This window comes from Bacillus rossius, chromosome 6, assembly GCF_032445375.1.
Source record: "Bacillus rossius redtenbacheri isolate Brsri chromosome 6, Brsri_v3, whole genome shotgun sequence".
Taxonomy (NCBI): Eukaryota; Metazoa; Arthropoda; class Insecta; order Phasmatodea; family Bacillidae; genus Bacillus; species Bacillus rossius.
Window position 1 is genome coordinate 4041452 of NC_086334.1, and position 23955 is coordinate 4065406.

A 23955-nucleotide genomic window follows, 5' to 3' on the forward strand; every position below is an offset into this window, starting at 1 on the left:
CATATATAAACAAATATTTGTTTGATTCAAACCAACCTTTTTCTCCGTGTAAGAAGAGCGGAGTTACGCCATTTTTTTTATTCCCGACCCTTGCTGCCCTGAGACGCCTGATTGTTGAAACGACAGGCATCTTCTAAACTGCTACTTCTGCGAGTGCTCAACACAGTGTGGAAGTGAGGGCTACAGCGCCATCAGACAATGTGTCAGGGTTGTACGTACGCCCTTGTTGCAGGACGGAGAACCGAACAAACCGCGTGGGTCCGAATGCGACATGGCCGTTACGTCACGGCCTCAGAGAATCTTCGGGCGATTGTCTTCGCGCAGAATGCCAGGACGCAGCGCTCCACGCGAGGAACTAGGCCGTGAAAAGTATTTATGGACGTCGTTCCCTAAAAATGACGTTTACAACTGAATTGGCACATGCTTAAAGGGCCTCAGTCACAGTAAATGGCAAAATGAGTCGAGCATGAAAATCGCATGTTACAGGATACCTTCAACCATCTATGCTAAAAGGGGTTGCGTCACGCGCGCGGGTTAGCTAATATTAGCCAGGGAAATTCTTAACGTACGCTAAAAGGGTTGCTTAGAGACAGATTTATTCGTTTTTCTCAAAACTGGGTTGCTTGGACTGAGGACCTTTTAGCATGTGCCGATTCAATTAGAGTTCTTAAAAGAAAACAAAAAAACATTAAAACGATTTTTTATTTAAAAATATATACTTAAGAATAAATAAACTTCTAAATTATTGGGACTATCGTTAGTGATATCATCCCCCATTCACTACGTAAATAAGTGGTGGAAATAGTATTTGGTTTTTTTTATCTAACAGAATTCGTGTTGCTATTCACTCTGCCACTTACACTTTGAGAAACAATATTTTTCGTAAAATGACGGGAAAGAGCAGGTAAATATAGGAATGGCAACGATATATCGATATATTGGAAATATCGATATTTCACGTTCAAAATATCAATAATTTGGTATCGATATTATAATGTCGGTATATTTTTATTGATATCGATATTTTTCGATGATATCGTATTTGAATAAAATAATATTTTTATATTAAAAAAATAATAAAATTATCTGAAAATAAATCCGGCAGAAAAATAAAAAAGGGAACCCAAGGCTTCGGAAATAACTAATTATTATTTAAAGGGAGGGAAAAAGAGAAATATTGAAGTTCACAGTAGGGAATTTCATAGGTTGGTAGTTGAAGCACTGCAATGCAGTGACAGGTAGTGTTAGGTAAGGGCAGTATCCGGCGACGTGGAAGTAGACACGTGGACGAATGTCTGGGAACTGATTTTATATTCAAATTCACTTTTTTCAGTGTTGTAATGTGACGGAGTGATTTTGTATCCAGTGTTCTGACAGAATGGCGCCTAAAAGGGACATGTGGAGGCACTTTACAAAACTCAGTATAACTGAAGCAAAGTGTAATTCCTTTATATTAACTTAGTTATATCAATAACTCAATATAATTATATAATAGGAAAAGTATGGATACACGAAATAGACTGATATATCGAAAATATCGATTTTTTCAGACCGATATTTTATCGGTATCGATATAATTCAACATTTTCTTTGTCTATTTTAAGAGAAAAAAACTTTTTCAGGAACATCAATGAGAGTGTAATTTCACCTCTGATTTTTAAGTGACTTCCTGTTTATTAGTTCCAATGTTATTTTGTTTAAATTTATGTAAAATGTAGACATACGGTAAACCTTGTCGTGTATTTTTCGTGGTGAAAAGTGTAGACATGTACATCGGTTCTACTGTTCTAAAAACATAATTCGTCGTAACGACGCTGGTGCTTGTGTCTACACATCGCTCGCCAAGCTCTCTGCGGGGGCAACATATTCTGAACAACGTGCAGTGCCCCAAGAAAAACGCCGCGCCCAAGGATATTGGTTGGTGTGTTGGAAGAGTTGGTCTCTCCCTCACATCATTCTTCGCCCTGGGCTCGGGATCGACGCTGCAAGCTTGCAATATGGAGAGCCAATCAGACTCCTGCGACGGCACGTTAGGGGCCGGGCGACCCAATTAGCCGACACCAGCGGGCGAGGGCGCTCCTGAGGAGACTGTCAGCTGTCTGTGGGCAGGGGGAGGGTGGTGGAGGGGGTGTTGACGTCAGCCGGCGCAAGCAACAATCAGGCCGGAGAGGTTACACTGGCCGCTGTGTCCGGGCACACACTCGCCGCGCGCCGGAGAGGTTACACTGGCCGCTGTGTCCGGGCACACACTCGCCGCGCGCCGGAGAGGTTACACTGGCCGCTGTGTCCGGGCACACACTCGCCGCGCGCCGGAGAGGTTACACTGGCCGCTGTGTCCGGGCACACACTCGCCGCGCGCCGGAGAGGTTACACTGGCCGCTGTGTCCGGGCACACACTCGCCGCGCGCCGGAGAGGTTACACTGGCCGCTGTGTCCGGGCACACACTCGCCGCGCGCCGGAGAGGTTACACTGGCCGCTGTGTCCGGCCACACACTCGCCGCGCGCCGGAGAGGTTACACTGGCCGCTGTGTCCGGCCACACACTCGCCGCGCGCCGGAGAGGTTACACTGGCCGCTGTGTCCGGCCACACACTCGCCGCGCGCCGGAGAGGTTACACTGGCCGCTGTGTCCGGGCACACACTCGCCGCGCGCCGGAGAGGTTACACTGGCCGCTGTGTCCGGGCACACACTCGCCGCGCGCCGGAGAGGTTACACTGACCGCTGTGTCCGGCCACACACTCGCCGCGCGCCGGAGAGGTTACACTGGCCGCTGTGTCCGGCCACACACTCGCCGCGCGCCGGAGAGGTTACACTGGCCGCTGTGTCCGGCCACACACTCGCCGCGCGCCGGAGAGGTTACACTGACCGCTGTGTCCGGCCACACACTCGCCGTGCGCCGGAGAGGTTACACTGACCGCTGTGTCCGGGCACATACTCGCCGCGCGCCGGAGAGGTTACACTGGCCGCTGTGTCCGGCCACACACTCGCCGCGCGCCGGAGAGGTTACACTGGCCGCTGTGTCCGGCCACACACTCGCCGCGCGCCGGAGAGGTTACACTGACCGCTGTGTCCGGCCACACACTCGCCGCGCGCCGGAGAGGTTACACTGACCGCTGTGTCCGGGCACATACTCGCCGCGCGCCGGAGAGGTTACACTGGCCGCTGTGTCCGGCCACACACTCGCCGCGCGCCGGAGAGGTTACACTGACCGCTGTGTCCGGCCACACACTCGCCGCGCGCCGGAGAGGTTACACTGACCGCTGTGTCCGGCCACACACTCGCCGCGCGCCGGAGAGGTTACACTGACCGCTGTGTCCGGGCACATACTCGCCGCGCGCCGGAGAGGTTACACTGGCCGCTGTGTCCGGCCACACACTCGCCGCGCGCCGGAGAGGTTACACTGACCGCTGTGTCCGGCCACACACTTGCCGCGCGCCGGAGAGGTTACACTGACTGCTGTGTCCGGCCACACACTCGCCGTGCGCCGGAGAGGTTACACTGACCGCTGTGTCCGGGCACATACTCGCCGTGCGTCGGAGAGGTTACACTGACCGCTGTGTCCGGGCACACACTCGCCGTGCGCCGGAGAGGTTACACTGACCGCTGTGTCCGGCCACACACTCGCCGTGCGCCGGAGAGGTTACACTGACCGCTGTGTCCGGGCACATACTCGCCGCGCGCCGGAGAGGTTACACTGGCCGCTGTGTCCGGCCACACACTCGCCGCGCGCCGGAGAGGTTACACTGGCCGCTGTGTCCGGCCACACACTCGCCGCGCGCCGGAGAGGTTACACTGACCGCTGTGTCCGGGCACACACTCGCCGCGCGCCGGAGAGGTTACACTGGCCGCTGTGTCCGGCCACACACTCGCCGCGCGCCGGAGAGGTTACACTGGCCGCTGTGTCCGGCCACACACTCGCCGCGCGCCGGAGAGGTTACACTGGCCGCTGTGTCCGGGCACACACTCGCCGCGCGCCGGAGAGGTTACACTGACCGCTGTGTCCGGGCACACACTCGCCGCGCGCCGGAGAGGTTACACTGGCCGCTGTGTCCGGCCACACACTCGCCGCGCGCCGGAGAGGTTACACTGACCGCTGTGTCCGGCCACACACTCGCCGCGCGCCGGAGAGGTTACACTGACCGCTGTGTCCGGCCACACACTCGCCGCGCGCCGGAGAGGTTACACTGGCCGCTGTGTCCGGCCACACACTCGCCGCGCGCCGGAGAGGTTACACTGACCGCTGTGTCCGGCCACACACTCGCCGTGCGCCGGAGAGGTTACACTGACCGCTGTGTCCGGGCACACACTCGCCGTGCGCCGGAGAGGTTACACTGACCGCTGTGTCCGGGCACACACTCGCCGCGCGCCGGAGAGGTTACACTGACCGCTGTGTCCGGCCACACACTCGCCGCGCGCCGGAGAGGTTACATTGGCCGCTGTGTCCGGCCACACACTCGCCGCGCGCCGGAGAGGTTACATTGGCCGCTGTGTCCGGGCACACACTCGCAGTGCGCCGGAGAGGTTACACTGGCCGCTGTGTCCGGGCACACACTCGCCGTGCGCCGGAGAGGTTACATTGGCCGCTGTGTCCGGGCACACACTCGCCGTGCGCCGGAGAGGTTACATTGGACGTTGTGTTTGGGTACACACTCGCCGTGCGAAAGAGAGGTTACACTGGCCGCTGTGTCCGGGCACACACTCGCCGCGCGCCGGAGAGGTTACACTGGCCGCTGTGTCCGGGCACACACTCGCCGCGCGCCGGAGAGGTTACACTGGCCGCTGTGTCCGGGCACACACTCGCCGCGCGCCGGAGAGGTTACATTGGACGTTGTGTTTGGGTACACACTCGCCGTGCGAAAGAGAGGTTAAACTGCCGCTGTGTTTGGGCACATACTCGCCGCGCGCCGGAGAGGTTACACTGGCTGCTGCAGGCTGCAGCGGACTTTCCTCCGGTGAAATGTCAGCGGTCACCGCTGCGAGCCTTCAAGGCCCAACACTGCACGCTGTGTGCCATATTTCAATATACATATTCCACTCTCCATTTCGTCATCCTGACACGGATACAAAAATTATTTACAAATCGTTTGCATTGTAATAACGGCACAAACAATCCGATAACATTTCTAACTCAAGTTCTGTTGTAACATATGGCAATTTACAGAGTATTTTCTAGATAAAAGGATATTGTATTTATACACGCCATTAAGACAGCTTGAACACACCCTTGCAGCAGCCTGCTTATGTCTGACAAGGGGTGCAGTTCTCAGTTCCGAATCGTAGTTCTACTGTGTTTGTCTGTGCTGTCTTTGTGGTGTCGTCCAGAACGCATGTTTATTCTTATCGCTGGATTTGAATATGCATTGCTCTGTTGTAGTTGTGTTGACCAGATTATCTGTTTGGTTAACATCGTTGGTTTTGTCTGTTTGTCACTATGTTTTCAAAGGCCTTTTTTATATTTAAAATTTTTGTTGAAACTGTCTCGTTGTTATCAGCACATTGTATTCGTCCGGGATGTGATATTTTTTCTGACAAGTTCCTTGCTATCTTGAATTAGGATGATTTTGGCTTGTTTTCTGTTTGTGTGTTCATCTGTTTGTCCGTTCTTTGGGTTCACTTATGACATACAGGGTACGTTTTAAATCATCTTCCTTTTTGCAAAAAAAAAAAATCATTCATATAGAAAGTAAAAATAATAAATCTCTGGAGTAAAAGATTTGGATACATGGCGAGGAAGTATCAGAAAATTACATCGTCTCACAAGAGGTGATAAAAACAGGCATGTTAAGGTCAAAGAATTGTAAAATATTATTAGACCTACCAATAAAATAAACAGAACGCGATTATAAAACATATAAAATTACTTTATTGAGTAAAGATTGTTACATACACACACACACACACACACACACACACACACATTATATATATATATATATATATAAAGTCCACACAGTCAAAATATTTTTATTTTACCCCCTGCTTTTTCAGTGTTCTTTCAAATCTGCATTTCAAAAACATAAAAATTCTTCGATTCTCGAATATGTTGACACGAAGGTCAAAACTGCGCAAAAGTTATAATATTTATGTCCCCTCTTCCCATTATTAAAATAAACAGTATTTTTTTAATTAGGGGTCGTCCATTAATCACGTGATTTTTTTTAGCAAATTTTTACCCCCCCCCCCCTAGTGATTTGTGGTGAGGTTTCAGAATAACCCCCCCCCCCCCCCCCCCCAAATAAATCACGTGTATTTTTTGGTGCAAAATATTTTTAAAAATTTCGGAATATTATCTTTAAATATAGGTATAATCTAATTTAATTCTGGAAAATTAAGCACAGTGATAAAAATGTCCAGACACACATTTAGGTTGCAGGTTTATTCTCACTGGCATAAAAATAATAAAGGAAAGGCTTATATGTGATTTACGCATGTATTCGGCGCCAAAATCACAGTCTTACTAGCGACTGGCAAGCCGAGCCGGGTGGTTCATGTTGCGTCGGGCGGGAATATTGTTGCCTGGCTACGGCGAGTCAAGGTCACGCATCGCTTTTCAGTTTAGTAGAAATCGGGCGAAAAAAAAAAATACACGCGATATCTCTCTACACCCCCCCTCCCCCCTTGTGATATTTCGTGATTTTTCCCGACCCCCTCTCCCCCCCCCCTTTCGAGCCTCACGTGATTAATGGACGATCCCTAACCTAATATGTACGTCTACATTTTACTTGAAAATAAATATAAAATCACTAAAATAGTAATAAAAGAAACATATAGTTATTGATATATAGTATTTGTTATGATAAGTTAAAAATATTTTAACTAAATTGGTAACATTTAAAGTTTATTTGAAAAAAAAAATTTCAATATTTGAACTGAAGTGATACAATTTCCACTTTTTTCAGATTGGAGATCTGTGGTTGACTAATAAGGATAAAACTATGTGCCTTGCTGCTAATAATAAATTACCATTAAATTTCATATGCTATAATTTGAGTAACGGTTTAATGCAACATACATAGTACAAAACAATTGTAATCAATTTTTTCAACAGATACCATGTAAGTAATATTACTTTAGGAAAAAGTAGATGCAGGGTTTTACGTCATAAAGGCTCAGAATCATTTAGATCTTGAGCGATCGTATACACAATACACAACCTTCAGCACGAAAGTTTTGTAGCAATCACTTTGTGGAATGTAATCCTTACAAAAAAAATGATTTTCGATACATCTGCATGATAATTCTTAGCGTACATATATATAAAAAAAGTTTCTCTCGCACATTGTAGTACCGGAAGATTCGCTCACAATATTTTTGTAGATATGTTTACAGAAAAAATAAGTTGTTATTAAAAAATTGGTTGTCTGTAAAGTCGGTTTACGGACGATAGTTTAACGTGACAACGTCATAACAAAACATTGATGAAATTATTGCATACTTTTATGAATAAAATTGAATCATTTTTATTGAATTATCACTATTTTGTATGGATACAAAGAGGAGTGAAATGAAGTCTACCATTTAATTGATAAATTTACTTTTATTTGCACTAATTCAAATATATTTATTACTTTAACGAAGAGATTATTTTAACTATAACTTTTATACATTTTTGCTATTTAACTTCTTCCAATATGTGTTATTCTGTTAAGGATAGGACGATGATAGGAAAAGTAGGAAACGAATGGGAGTGTTTCAAGTTTAATTTGCCTCGAAAAAGTCAAATCGATGGTTGTTCCAATCGAGTGGAAGAGAGATAGATGCGGCGCAAGCGTACAATGAGCGCAACGGGACAAAGCGTAACGGGACAATGTGCGTAACGGGACATTGAGTAATCCGTTTTCGTGCGTGCAACCGGCGTTCATCGATTTATTAGACGTTGTCACGTCGAAACGTTTATTGTTAATAAGATTGCTGAGAAGAGGAAAAAATGACGAAGGCGCTTCGCTGGCCAAGCGACGGGAGTGTTCCGACGGACAGCGTCCCGGGGAGAACCACCCTCCTCGCACCTCGTGTCCCCCGGTGTCCCCGGCTGAGCCAGGCACGAGATACTGGGGCGGTGTCCCAACTCGCCATCGGAACGAGCGGGAACTTCAACGACGGGAACACCGCATTCTCTCACGACTGTTATTCGGTTCCTTCAGCGGACAGACCGTCACGGCGCTACAACGGCACGGAAACGTAAAAAAAAAATTGGCAACCAATCAGATTGCATTCTAAAAGTTACAAAATATTCAATTTCTTTCAAATATACATATACAATGCTATAGATAATAGCACGTGTAGAATTAATATCTTTAATATTTATAAACGTCAAAGTAAAAATAAAACACTAGACAATCTTGAACTTGAAACAGTTTCCAACATGGCAACCACTGTAACCAAGCACTCTGCTTCTAGTGGTCGCATGGAGCAACGTCCGGTTCCGTCTCCGTCTGTGCGCTGTTGTGGAAACGCTGTTCCGAGGAATGCGTGTCATCGCAGGGCGGGCCTGAAGGGGTTGTTTCCACGCCGCGGGGCTCGGCGGCGGGGTCCGGGGAACAACTGGAGCCTCGTGACCGCAGTGGCGGCTTCAGGATGACTTTTCGGGAGGGGCTATCGGACTAAGAAAGGTCGTAGTTGCAAAAAAATGAAAGTGGTCAGATATTGACCTTGGAATATTATTTACAAATCACAGGTTTCAAGTACAGAACCTTGGTAGCTCCATGCAACTTTTGATGAGATAAAAGTTTTAACATACGAAATTAAATATTTAAGTAAACATAAATATACACTAATCAATACAATTGGTCTCCGGAGGGGCTATCGCCCCCCCCCCCTCCTGGAGCCGCGCTTGCGTGACCGCCGAGGGCACCCACCAGGCTACGCCGACGACAACTCGCTCGGGCCGGTGACAGTCCGAACCAATCAGAGCGCCGGATGCGACAGTTCACATCCGCGCCGCAACAGGGTCCCTGGCACAGACTACCTGGAGGTCTCTCTCCGCGCGACCATCGCCACTCATCAACACTCATTGCTACAAGAAAGTTTAACTCAGCACACTGAGGAAGAAAACACAGGCTTGCGGCAACCGCAAATATTGTATAAGTAGCCATCCATCCCGTTTACAATTATGGAACGATTTTAAAACATTATTTTGTGCGCATATGCCATTGTTGGTCGGCACTGAAGAGTGGACAAGGAAATCAGATAACAGACACATTGCATGTCACAGGGGTTCCCCCCCCCTTTTTTTTCTTTATTAACCCGGCGCTCGTAAGTCTAACGGCCCTGCCGCCCTGGGGCCCCCATGGGCATGGATGCGGATCACGCCGCATACGCAACCAGGAAGGGCGTTAGAGCTTCGGCTATACACAGGGGCTGAGGAGCCCATCCCAGCATGTGTACCACCTCCGGCCCCCTACCCCACTCGGCTGACCAGATAACAGACACAAGCCGAGATGAGCCGATGTCACGCGCGTTAGTAAACCATCAATGGCGTATCTCAAAACTGATGTTTCGCGCCGATCTTACCCATCGCAAGGAAGACCCGGACGAGGTGCGACGACGGGTGGCAGATGACGAGGAGTGCGGGGGCGGGGGTGGTGACTCTGGCCTCGGAGACGTGCGAGGGGCGGCCGTCTCCCGCGGCGGCCGGCTGAGCACTGCCCCCCCGGGGGCGGCGGGGGGCGGGGGCCGGGGGCCGCGCACGCGCGCCGCGCCGCGGGGAAATGTCAAAGGTGAGCCGGCGAGAGCTCCCGTCCCGGGCGAGGCCGCGGTCCGGGCTCGCAGGGTCCTGGGATCACGCCCCCCCTGCACCCTGTCGGGACCACCTGCCGCCTCCTGCCGCCTCCTGCCGCCTCCTGCCGCCTCCTGCCGCCTCCTGCCGCCTCCTGCCGCCTCCTGCCGCCACCTGCCGTCACTTGCCGCCTCCTGCCGCCTCCCGCCGCCTCCAGCCGCCTCCTGCCGCCACCTGCCGCCTCCTGCCGCCACCTGCCGCCACCTGCCGCCTCCTGCCGCCACCTGCCGCCTCCTGCCGCCACCTGCCGCCTCCTGCCGCCTCCTGCCGCCACCTGCCGCCACCTGCCGCCACTTGCCGCCTCCTGCCGCCTCCCGCCGCCTCCTGCCGCCACCTGCCGCCTCCTGCCGCCACCTGCCGCCTCCTGCCGCCACCTGCCGCCACCTGCCGCCACCTGCCGCCTCCTGCCGCCTCCTGCCGCCACCTGCCGCCTCCTGCCGCCACCTGCCGCCACTTGCCGCCTCCTGCCGCCACCTGCCGCCTCCTGCCGCCTCCTGCCGCCACCTGCCGCCACCTGCCGCCACCTGCCGCCTCCTGCCGCCACCTGCCGCCTCCTGCCGCATCCTGCCGCCTCCTGCCGCCACCTGCCGCCTCCTGCCGCCTCCTGCCGCCACCTGCCGCCACCTGCCGCCTCCTGCCGCCACCTGCCGCCACCTGCCGCCACCTGCCGCCACTTGCCGCCTCCTGCCGCCTCCTGCCGCCACCTGCCGCCTCCTGCCGCCTCCTGCCGCCACCTGCCGCCACCTGCCGCCACCTGCCGCCACCTGCCGCCTCCTGCCGCCACCTGCCGCCTCCTGCCGCCACCTGCCGCCTCCTGCCGCCACCTGCCGCCTCCTGCCGCCACCTGCCGCCACCTGCCGCCTCCTGCCGCCACCTGCCGCCACCTGCCGCCACCTGCCGCCGTCTGCCGCCTCCTGCCGCCTTGCTGCAGCATGCACCCCTCAACACAAGTCTTGCTTTCAATTAATAATGTTAATGTTCGTTCAAAATCTTAAATCTTCAAAAGTTCTTCCCCGAATGCTTTGAAATTTTGGAACAACGTGGTATATAAATGCGCTCGTGTTTATATATATTATATATATATATATATATACGACACATGTGACGGGTAAAAATATAGATAAAATATAGATAAGTAAATGTGTGTGTACGTCTTCTGTATTGTAAAGATAAAGATATAAATAGAAAGATGCAGACATAGAGAGATAGAGAAAGAGAGTTTGAGAGAGAGGAGAACATACAGACAGATAAAGCTAAGGAGATAGATTGAGATATAGATAGAAATATAGATACATAGAAATATAGAATGATTTATATATAGAAATATAGTGAGATTTATACAGGAACATTATATATAGAGTGATAGAGGGAGAGATCCTGTGTATATGTGTACCTACTTGAAACAAATTACAAAAAAAAAATTGATTGAAGTATAGCAACGCATGTCGGCCATCAGTTAGAATGTGTGTGTGTGTAGAAGTTCAGTAATGTGTACATAAATGTACTAACTTTAACCGTCGACACCAATCCAACTTGTAATGGAATGACCCGCTGTTCTCGGAATGCCCTCGCCCTGTGAAGCCCAGGTGGGCTGGGGTCGGCGCCTGCTCCAGGGGTGCTCCTGGGAGACCCTGGTTTATTTGCCCGGTGAACTCCGCGGGGACGTTCATTCCACGTGAACTCAGCCTGGTAGTTATTTTTAATGTTTTTGTTCAATGAAATATAATATATTCACACAGAATGTGTAAAATACCCAAGCAAACCCCAACCAGGGATCACATCTTGGGTACAAGAGATGAACATAATAAATAAATAAGCAGTAAGATGATCTGCTCGTCGGCCAGCGAGCGGGAGAACTTCTGTATTTCCGGGAAGAAGCACTCAACTTCAGATTGCGTTAAGGTCGAAAACACATCTTACTGCTCCCGGGAAGACAAGCATGTCAGTGAACCTTATCACCGAACCTGGCAACAACTACTCACAGAAACGTGTTTCCAAACACACTTTCGGACTAAGTGCACAGCACTGTTTGGAATATAACGTTCAGTTACAACGTTTAAGTTGCCTGGAGACCAGGGACTTAATAAGAGACAGAATTCGCATGGTCCTAAAGGTCTACACGTGATTTGTATCATGCCAGATAATAATACAAGGGGAGTATGCCAAGTCAGCTAAATAGAAGCATCAATTATCTGGTCCTACCAAAGTTTATTCCACACTTTTTTTTCCATTCGTAATCGTATGAAAGCACAGCCGAGATGCGCCTGCACAGTGGGCAACCACTACAGCTCCTGTATACAGCTGCGTATTGCGGGTAGCCTAGTATTCCGCGTCAGGCGCTAGCAGCTCCAACGTTTCATGAATTCGAAATTCATTACTTTATACAATTACCGTTATCCAATTAGAACCACGATAAAAAAAAGTCTAACATCGCCCGAGGGAAGCGATTTCACATGAAGTTATAATTAATATAAAAATTTAATAAAGTAATTTTTAATTTGACGAACTCTCACTTTTTAACCCTTTCAGCCTTTTCGTCACTGTAGTCTACAATTAATATTCCAATTATAAATTGAGTTTTTACAGACTTTGAATATGTGGGTCATGGTTACATTCAAGTTGACATGGAAATTCTCAAACAAGTCCTTAGTTTAACGATTTAAAAAATATATATATTTTAGATTAGGAAATCATGAAATAGGTAAAACAATACCCAACATGGCAATATGAAATTTTCTGTCCCTCTATTATTACACGTATAGAGTAAATTTTTTAAAAAACGAGACGTTAAACTGATACCAAATAAACTTAACAGATTACCACAGCAGCGACTGAAAGCCTTACCTTACGCACACAAATAAATATTTCGTAAAATATTGTATTGTATTTTAATGTACTGAAACAAAACTGTCTATATGTATGCAAATTGCCAGTACTGGGTAAAATAAATTAATATTAATTGTGGCCCCAAGCGGATTTAATCAACTGGGAGCACCCTATCAGCCACGCAAGTCCACCAGAGGGCATCAGCAGGGCATCAGCAGGACATCACAACCTGCTGCCGATGAAGAGAGGTTCAGTCATTACATAACTAAGCCGCGTCTCAGCAATCCTGCCGTAAAAAAGGGGAATCGGAAATAACGTCTTTAAAGAATTGTTAACCTCAACTGCAAATTCTTCCATAATTCTCATTGCAATGTATATACACACATATAATATATATACATATAATATATATTATATGTATACGTACATACATATATTCAGTTTTAAAAGTTAAAAATTTTGAGATGAACCTATTGTATTTAAGTTCAAGTACCTTTAATTTCAGTAATAAAAAAAAAAACATGCAAAATGTATCTTTTTAACCATAAAACGAATATGAAAAATATTTTTGTGATAAAACCTTATTGTATTATAACAAATAAGATATGATCTATGACCTTGGGGGTCTACTAATTCATGCGGGAGGGTGGGGGGTGAGTGTCAATTTATTCTCTGTTATTAATAGTTCAGTTCGGGGAAAAGGCCACAATTCACAATTTAAATAAATATTTTATATACAACTTTTTCACTTTTTCAAATGTATATACAATTTTATAAATACGCATTGTTCACGCAATTCTTGGATTTTATACATTTTTTTTTGGTAACACTGTGTCCTAAATAAATATCCATTTGTAAGACACTAAAGAACAGGAATAAATTAATATGCCAGCAATAAAACTTGAAATTCTTTCCACGATAAGCCACTGAAATGTACACAGCCAACGCATTTTGCTGAAAACTTGGCAGCACTTCTTTTATGCATTAGCTTACGGCAATGGGAGATCGTAAACACAATTCTGTGGCATTCTGACTTTTACGAAACAAGCCGTTTAAATGCGTTCACACACAAAATTTTTGCTTAAAGTCAAACGGAAAATTTTCGTTTAGTTAAAATTTCTTTTGCGAAAACGAACGGTCGTACATGCTCTTTCAAAGTACTGTTCTATTCAGAAGAGGTGTGCCAATGATGATAAAGTAACAGGCCAAATTTGCCGCGAGAGAAAAATTAAATCAATCAGACATCGCGCGCGCACCTAGTGCTGAATGTTCGACGGCAACAAGAACTCATGCATGTCTCCACGGGAATCCTACTTTTCACAGACGAGAGAGCCAAACGCCCGATCGTGCATCTTTGGGTTTTTTTTTTGGTTCATTGTAAATAAATATGGCGGTGTTGATAAAAGGATACTAATGGTCAATTAGGTTAGGTTAGCTACATTATAAATACTTTAAAACATTGTAGACGGTTGATTTGGTTAGGATAGCTACATAAATGATACGGAAAAAAAGCATGACCTTCGGGTTTTGGCTCTCTCGTCTGTGAAAAGAAGACTTCCCTGTCTCCACGCTGCACCACTTGACTGTTCAGACATGTGCGCACCGACACGACAGCCCCTCTCCGCAAGAAGCCTGACAGTGGGGGAGGGGGTGGGGGGAGGTGTGGGGGCTCGGAGGTCACCGGGTCAAGGACACGCGAGGGGCAGAGTTGGCACTTCTTGCTAGAGCGACAAATTCGAGAAACGGTTTGTGATTTTCCCTGACTCCCCCCTGACCGTTTATAAACTTACCCCGAATCTCTCGGTCTTCCAGATCAATAGCAACCCTGCAAACAAGTCGAAATTATCTGTACCAGAGATTTACACAGAGGGAATAAATCAGTAGACAGAACTAAAACAAAAGGATCTTGCAACAAAATGTACGGAAAAAAAGGGGGGTTGTCTGTAAAGTCGGTTTACGGACGATAATTTTACTTGATAAAGTCATAAGAAAACATTGACGAAAATTTGCATACTTTTTTGATTATCAAATATTTTTTACAGTTTTTGGCAAATTTAATTTAAATAATTTGTTTAGATATAATCACGAACAATTACTTAAAAAGCCCCGCCTCAACCTGTTTGATATTACAGAAGATTTTCTCGCACGGTGGTTGGCCGGTACTTGCACGCTCGGCTCAGGCGGAACGTGACAATTTTTCGTGCGTGCAGCCGGCGTTCATCGATTTATAAGACGTTATCACGTAAAAAAAAAAAAAAAAAAGCATTCGGTAGTTGGAAGGAGTCCAGTAGGAGTTGAGACCAGAGAGCCACCGCGCCTTGGTGTTGAGAACCGGTTACACTGGGCGGGCACTTGGTGCGAGGTTGTTAGCAGACAAAGAGGCCGGGCTGGATGCTTCCTCCCTAGATAAGCGTCCCAGAAGGACGTCCCATGGCGAGCCAAGCTAATCCCGCCTCGCCTCTCTAGAACTTTGTCGTTCCAGACCAGCTATACCGCAGCGTTTTGAATATTGAATTACTTAGATGAATCAGTCAATCATAACATTCATGAATAATTAACTTACACCCTAAATCATTCATAAAATAAGAATTTAAAATAAAGTGAACTGGCCTTTTAGTGATGGTTAAACATCTAACCTCGGTACCGAGGATATTCACGTGTTCTCATGTTGCAAATACGCATACAATACGAAACTCGAATACGAAATTTAACGTAGAAATCTTAAAAATAATGTCGAGCGTGGTAAATATACGAAAAAAAATATGTTTTCAACAGCAATTCACGACGCGAATCACTCGCAGTTTCCGCATCCGCCGCTATAATCGATTTTCAGAGAGCAATTTTAAACTATATAATGAAACGTCTATGCTAAAAGCGAAAAAGACTTGAAAAAATACTTAACACCGGCGTATACCCTGATTTTCAACAAGGGATTTGGTTAAAACACTGCCGATCTTGTTAAAATTTATTAAACAGTTAGTACGAAAGCGTTTACCTGAGTCTCTATGAGTTTTGGTTCGTTCCGAACGTCACAGATGGCAGCACCGTGGTTACACATTTCCGTTCCATGCGACTTCCGTTCCATTCAAGAAATGAATTTTACCAAATGCCGTGTACCGGGAGCTGAAGTGCTTACACATCAATAAATGAAATGTGCCTAAGAGGGTTACTTTACTTTGTGGTGAGTTTCACGTCTTGTGTGGTCCGCGGACACCTGCACATGACTCGGAGGAGGCGGCGGGACTCGGAGGAGGCGGCGGGACTCGGAGGAGGCGGCGGGACTCGCAGGAGGCGGCGGGACTCGCAGGAGGCGGCGGGACTCGAAGGAGGCGGCGGGACTCGAAGGAGGCGGCGGGACTCGAAGGAGGCGGTGGGACTCGCAGGAGGCGGCGGGACTCGGAGGAGGAGGCGGGACTCGCAGGAGGCGGCGGGACTCGGAGGAGGCGGCGGGACTCGGAGGAGGCGGCGGGACTCGCAGGAGGCGGCGGGACTCGCAGGAGGCGGCGGGACTCGCAGGAGGCGGCGGTCCTCGCAGGAGGCGGCGGGACTCGAAGGAGGCGGCGGGACTCGCAGGAGGAGGCGGGACTCGCAGGAGGCGGCGGGACTCGGAGGAGGCGGCGGGACCCGGAGGAGGCGGCGGGACTCGCAGGAGGCGGCGGGACTCGCAGGAGGCGGCGGGACTCGAAGGAGGCGGCGAGACTCGCAGGAGGCGGCGGGACTCGGAGGAGGCGGCGGGACTCGGAGGAGGCGGTGGGACTCGGAGGAGGCGGCGGGACTCGGAGGAGGCGGCGGGACTCGCAGGAGGCGGCGGGACTCGGAGGAGGCGGCGGGACTCGGAGGAGGCGGCGGGACTCGGAGGAGGCGGCGGGACTCGGAGGAGGCGGCGGGACTCGAAGGAGGCGGCGGGACTCGCAGGAGGCGGCGGGACTCGGAGGAGGCGGCGGGACTCGCAGGAGGCGGCGGGACTCGCAGGAGGCGGCGGGACTCGCAGGAGGCGGCGGGACTCGGAGGAGGCGGCGGGACTCGCAGGAGGCGGCGGGACTCGCAGGAGGCGGCGGGACTCGGAGGAGGCGGCGGGACTCGGAGGAGGCGGCGGGACTCGCAGGAGGCGGCGGGACTCGGAGGAGGCGGCGGGACTCGCAGGAGGCGGCGGGACTCGCAGGAGGCGGCGGGACTCGAAGGAGGCGGCGGGACACGCAGGAGGCGGCGGGACCCGGAGGAGGCGGCGGGACCCGGAGCAGGCGGCGGGACCCGGAGCAGGCGGCGGGACCCGGAGGAGGCGGCGGGACCCGGAGGAGGCGGCGGGACCCGGAGGAGGCGGCGGGACTCGGAGGAGGCGGCGGGACTCGCAGGAGGCGGCGGGACTCGCAGGAGGCGGCGGGACTCGCAGGAGGCGGCGGGACTCGGAGGAGGCGGCGGGACTCGGAGGAGGCGGCGGGACTCGGAGGAGGCGGCGGGACTCGGAGGAGGCGGCGGGACTCGGAGGAGGCGGCGGGACTCGGAGGAGGCGGCGGGACTCGGAGGAGGCGGCGGGACTCGCAGGAGGCGGCGGGACTCGGAGGAGGCGGCGGGACTCGGAGGAGGCGGCGGGACTCGGAGGAGGCGGCGGGACTCGGAGGAGGCGGCGGGACTCGGAGGAGGCGGCGGGACTCGGAGGAGGCGGCGGGACTCGCAGGAGGCGGCGGGACTCGGAGGAGGCGGCGGGACTCGCAGGAGGCGGCGGGACTCGCAGGAGGCGGCGGGACTCGCAGGAGGCGGCGGGACTCGCAGGAGGCGGCGGGACTCGCAGGAGGCGGCGGGACTCGCAGGAGGCGGCGGGACTCGCAGGAGGCGGCGGGACTCGCAGGAGGCGGCGGGACTCGGAGGAGGCGGCGGGACTCGGAGGAGGCGGCGGGACTCGCAGGAGGCGGCGGGACTCGGAGGAGGCGGCGGGACTCGCAGGAGGCGGCGGGACTCGCAGGAGGCGGCGGGACTCGAAGGAGGCGGCGGGACACGCAGGAGGCGGCGGGACCCGGAGGAGGCGGCGGGACTCGGAGCAGGCGGCGGGACTCGGAGCAGGCGGCGGGACTCGGAGGAGGCGGTGCGACCTGCCCCACGGCGCGCGGAGGGGACGCCGGCCCGCTGATAGGGATCAATACGCACCTCGGCTGGACGTGAAGTCGCCCCTGCGGCCTGGACACGGCACGGCGCTCACCGCCGCGGCCAGCAGTTCGAGCCCCGACCAGGGCTGGACCTGGGCTCCGGCGATGAGGACCTCCTATAACACACACGCACACACTACTGATACCCTAGCTCGTGCCAAGCTGCTACAGACCCATGGCGAGTCTGAATTCGACCGTCAAGCAACGGCTCCAGGTTAACCACGACGAAATAAGTTGAAAAAATAAACACACGAACACACGTATATCGACTTATTGTCTAAAGTGCTTAACAAAGCTGGTATAGGTATCTGAAGTTGGCGTTAAACAACATTGTTATTGCAAGCAATAAAGAATATGTTTTAAGATAGAACACTAAACGTATGGATAATGTTTACTTGAACAAAGTTCTACGACCACAGCAAAAGTTGTTGCTGTCGTAAAATTATTTCGTTGAAATAATTTCCACATATTTTACTGTCCCCGATTATTTCCGTGGAATTGTTTTACGACAGCAGCGTCTAAATGCGCAGTGGTTGTAGAGCTTGAACAGTTAAATGTAACCCAGAATCCCGGTTGTTCCATCTCTAGTACTTTGTGGCCGGCAGGGCCACATTTTTACTTGTAATTTATTTTTGTTGCTGGTCTCTAGTTTTATATGGTTTTTTATTTCACGTATTTTTACGCCTTTTTTAATTAATGTTAATTTATCTGTAAATTTTTTTTAATTATATTTGTTTCTGTTAATTAGTTATACGCCGTTTGGTAGCTATCGATTATGAGTTTAAGAATATCGATTGTGTTTCACGTAAATACCACTTGGTGAGCGCCCGGCGGTTGGCTGATGACGTCAGACATTCGGCTTGCCGGGAAGAAAAAATCAGCTGGGCCGGCGAGGGAGTTGGTGCCGAGCGACCGTCGAGGACAGAGCCATGTGACGGCGCGGACTGGTATGCCGGACGGCAACGGGCGACGAAGAGTATTGGGTTTGAGGCTCCACGATGGGTGACAGGGCAAATGGATTGCCCTGTGGTACAGAAGAAATCAAGGTAAAGAGAGGCCGCGATTTTGATTTTTACCCTCGTGGTGCTGCACTGGTTTTTGGCAAACCTAGTGAACTGTGTATTTTCCCATACTAAATTTTATTTGGACGGAACTTTTATTAGCCTGTTTGGTGAAGAGGCCCATTTGTTTCACACGTTGTTCCAGTGTGGGATTTTTTAATAAGGTCGCCCGTTTGCCTGTAGTTGTAATAAAAGTATAAGTTTGGAAGAAACGAACATTTTGCAATTTGTTTTTGAGACTTTGTCTTCGGAATTGGCATACTTAAAGTTGCATTTAGCTAATATATCAGCTTGTGCAGTATTATTAAAAGTATGCGATCGGTATTGGACTACATGCGCAGCCTGATGTTGGTTGGTGCGGCCATTCTACGTTTTTATGAAATCATTGGCAAGTTAATAAAGAAGTAAGACTTTGTTTGAAGTATATGATAAAAACTTCGGTGGTAACATAGTTATGTTACGTGAAGAGTTTTTGCTACATTTCCCTAAAAAAAAAAAAAAAATAAGATAATTTTTTTTTGGTCATCGTTCACGCCTTTGTGAATTCGTACCTATGGCCCGGCGTGGCATTAGACTCTGGAGTTGGTGAGGAAGGTCAGGAAGCCAGCGCACGCCTAGGATATTAACTTTGTTTTTTTGGCAAGTCTTTAGCAACGAACATCTGAAGAAAGACTAAACCGTTGATTGAGAGTTTAAGAACTTTATTTAAATAATTTGTTTGTACTTCAGTATTATTTTTGTAGATTTTTTATATATTTGTATTGATTGTCTTGTTTGATTTTTGGTATTAGGGCAGTCAGTAAATTTTGATATTTTATAGTGGCCACGCCTCACGCCCTTATATATTTTTATACTTGTTGTTATCAGTATTTATATTTTTACGATTTTTTAAAGGTTATTGTTAGTATCGCAAATGGGGATAAGATGCTGCCATTATTAACGTCAGCTTTTGTAACTAAGCTTGTATGGTTATGTATAGTAAAAATTATTTTTGCAAATTTCTATTTTTTAATAACATACGTCCAAAGTCGTGCCTCTTGTTTGTTTAATGGTTACTCTACTATTATATCCTTTGAATTTTTTTGGCCTGACCCCTGGGCAGTGGTGTGGGGAATTTATATTGTTTAGCTTTTTATGCCTGGTTTTAATATTTATTTTTTCCCTTCGCGCCCAGAGTGAGTCGGGGACGCAACCCCTCTTCCAATTAAGGAGGAAGAAGGGTTACAACCTGCGCCACTCTGCTTGGCAGAGACTTTGGACTTTTGCGATTTTGCTGACTTTTTTGATTTTTTTAATAATGGCAGTTTCTTGGATTTATAAACTTCCCAAAGAACAGGTTTACGCTAATTTGCAAGCAGCGGGAGTAGAGAGTGGTCTGGAGGATGACATTGATACCTTACGCAGGAAATTAAGTACCCACATTAAAGAAGGGAGGAAAAAACCTGTTGAGGAAAATGTGGAGAATTCGGAGATCAGCCAAGTAAATTCATTGAATACTGCTATGCAAAGTAAATTGCTTTTTAAGGAACTGGATAGGTTGCCATCTTTATGCTCCGGTGGGCCAAGAGATTTAATAAAGTTTTGCTTGGGGGTAGATAGTTTGAAAACTAATTGTTGTTTACAAAATGAGCAAGAATTGTTAAGGTGTATTTCGACTAAATGTAGCGGGATCGCTAGAGACGTGATTACGTCAGGTATAAATAAGTCTGTTGGATGGTCGGTAGTGAAAGAGAATTTGTGGGAATATTTGTGCCCTAAGAGGGTGAAGGACGATCTAATTAAGGAATTGATTTTCCGTTTTCAACGGGAAAATGAAAGCACTTTAGAATTTATACAGGATATTAGAAATCACGTTAATGTATTTGGTCTGCAGTTAGATGATCACCGTTTTGTAGCTATTATTTTGGAAAATCTAAATCCTGCCATCAGACACGAATGCGCATTTATTGGCAGACCTAATAGTGTGGAGGAACTCAACACTTGGGCTATCCAGGTTGATAATATTTTTTACGCTAAATGTGAATTCGATAAGTGTAAAGGCAAAATCAATTTTAAACCGGTTTGTTTTAAAACGCCGGGTAATGAAAAAATTGATAAGACTTGTTTTAAGTGTAATAAGGTAGGGCATTTTGCTAAGGATTGCTCGGTTTCGGAGGTTAATAAATTTGTTTGTGGTTTTTGTGGCAAATATGGTCATTTAGAAAAATTTTGCTTTAAAAAGAAACCGGAGCAGGAAAGACACAAGACATGTTTTAGGTGTGGCAGCATGGACCATTTGATAAAAAAATGTAATCGCAAGAAAAAATTAGTTTGTGGTTTTTGTAATAAAGATGGTCATAATAGCGGGAAATGTAATTTCCGTAAGGAAGTTAAGAAATATCGATTTAACAATAAGCATAGTTTGGCGGTCATTCAGGCAAAAAGAGGTTTATGTGTCAAAGTTTGGTTGTATGATCGTGAGATAGAAGCTTTACTTGATACGGGGGCTAGTTGTAGTTTCATCCAGCAGAAATTTTTGAGTAATTTGGTGCGCGATCATAAATTTTTGAAAACTAAGATCGTAAGTAGTCAAGGCATTAATGTGGCCATGGCGGACGGGCAAAAGGTTCAGGTAAAGGTAAAAGTATTTTTACATTTTAAATTGGAACATTTATCTTGGACACGTGAATTCTGGGTAATGCCCGATTTGATCCATGAAGTAGTTTTGGGAATGGATTTTTTAAATGATAGTAAGGCTATAATAGTGTGCGGCGAGAAAGTAATGAGGTTCGATTTTAATGATAAAATTAAGATAAAATTGTGGGAGAATAAAAAAAAAAGAAAGGTGGTTTGTGGTGGTATCGAAGGGTTAGAGCAAAGGTTGGGTGAGAAGGAAAAATTGCAGATACAGCAATTAAACGAGGAATATAAGGATGTTATCACTACTAAAATTGGCAAATGTACGCTAATGCCATACAAGATCGTGCTGGTAGATGAAACCCCTATTAAATGTGTGCCGTATCAATGTGCCCCGCCTAAAATGAAAGCCTTTCGAGAAATTATTAATGATTTACTTGATAATAAGGTAATAGTCCCTTCTAAATCCAATTTTGCCTCACCTGCCTTTTTAGTAGATAAGAAAAATAAGGGCAAATATCGTTTGGTCCTTGACTATCGCCTCCTTAATGACAGGGTAAAACTAGATCCGTTTCCCATGCCTAAAGTTGAAATTGTTTTGCAATATTTGGGAAAAGCCAAGTTTTTTACGGTGCTTGATTTGAACTCGGCGTTTCATCAATGTGAATTAGAAGCAAGTAGTCAGAAATTTACCGGGTTTGTCACTCCTTGGGGGCACTTTGAATGGACTAGAGTGCCTTTTGGGGTAAATTTTGGGGCCCAATGTTTGTCACGAATTTTAGGGCACATATTACAAGAATATCAGTATAAATTTGTAATAAGTTTCTTGGATGATATTTGTGTTTTTTCAAATAGTTTTGAAGAACATATAGAACATATAAGAAAAGTACTTGAGAAACTAAAGGGAGCCGGCTTTACCGTAAATCCGGAAAAAATAGTTTGGGCCCGTAGCGAGATAAAATTTTTAGGATACATAATCCGAGAAGGTGAATTGGTCATGGACCAAGATAAGATAAACCCCATAGTTAATTTCCCGGCCCCCCGTAATGTTAAGGGAGTGATGCGCTTTATAGGAATGCTTGGTTATTTTTCCCGTTTTATACCGAATTACGCTAACCTATGCGCGCCTTTAAATAATTTGAAAAGGAAAGATGTTAAGTTTGTATGGGGGGAAGAGGAAGAACAGGCCTTTAGGAATTTAAAGAAAGCCATAGCTCAACCCCCCATTTTAATACTTCCGGATTTTGAGCAAAAATTTATTGTGCAAGTGGACGCTTCGGGAGTAGGTCTGGGGGCGGTTTTGTTGCAAGAACGTGAGGGAGGTTTAAAACCGGTTATGTATGCTAGTAAATCCCTAAATAAGCACGAGTTAAAATACAGTGTATATGAGAAGGAAGCATTAGCGTGCATATTTGCGTTGGAGAGATTTGAGAGTTTTCTTGAACATGAGAAATTTGAATTATGGACTGACAACCAGGCTTTGACATGGCTTTTTTCCCACCCGCGGCAACTAGGGAAAATAGGGCGGTGGATCATGCGGTTGACGCGTTTTCGTTTTGACCTCAAACATATGAAAGGACAGGATAATGTAGTGGCCGATGCCTTATCGCGCATGTTTGATGAACATGAGTTTCAGTGTAAAGACGAAATGAGAACTGAAGACAAGGAAGAATGTAACATCCTGAGGGAATTCCCTCAAGGATTTATTGATTTGCGCGAAATACAAAAAGAGGATCCTGAGACTAAAGATTTAATAACGCGTTTGGGACAGGATACTACTATAGACTTAGGAATGAAAGACGGGCTTTTGTGTTGGATGAAAGATGGAGAACATAAAGTTTTTGTTCCTAAGGGGGTAAGGAAAATGATAATGCGGTATTACCACGATTCTAATATAGGCGCGCATGGCGGAATCGAAAAAACTATAGATAAAATCTCTAAAGAATTTTTTTGGCCAGGTTTGAAAAAAGACGTAAAAGATCATGTTTTAAGCTGTGAAGATTGCCAGCGCGCTAAGCAATCTAGACATAGTAAGATAGGTAAATACTCTGTTGAAGCTCTGACTAGACCTTGGGAAAGGGTTTATTTGGACATTTTTGGGCCCCTACCTAGATCATTAGGGGGGAATAATTGCTTACTTATAGCGGTAGATGGTTTTTCTAAATTTTGTTTTTTTTTTGCCTTTGCGTAATATGAAAAGCGAGAATATTATTAAGGCTTTAGAAACTAAAGTGTGGGGTTTGTTTGGTAGCCCGGAGCAAGTAGTATCAGATAATGCTACATATTTTAAGAGTAAGTGTTTTGAAGTGATGTGTTTAGATTGGGGTATAAAACATATTACTACCAGCCCCTATTATCCCAACCCTAATTTGGTTGAAAGGGTGAATAAAAATGTCAAAGTGGCCCTCACGATTTTTCATCAACGTAACCAACGGAAGTGGGACAGTGTTATCCACGTATTAAATTTAGCTTTTAACATGACCATACACAGTGGTACTAAATTCACACCATCGGAAATTTTTTTGGGAAGAAATG

At 47.7% G+C, this 23955-nt stretch overlaps 1 protein-coding gene across 9 annotated transcripts in view; it reads right to left on the reverse strand.

Annotated features, from left to right (window-relative positions):
* Nucleotides 1-23955, reverse strand: part of LOC134532524 (protein retinal degeneration B) — a 104095-nt gene that overhangs the window by 72052 nt on the left and 8088 nt on the right. For all 9 annotated transcript variants that reach the window (XM_063369000.1, XM_063368993.1, XM_063368990.1 and 6 more), the window contains exon 2: nt 17745-17859. In XM_063369000.1, the coding sequence (XP_063225070.1) occupies nt 17745-17859 (115 nt within the window). The remainder of the gene's footprint in view (nt 1-17744; nt 17860-23955) is intronic.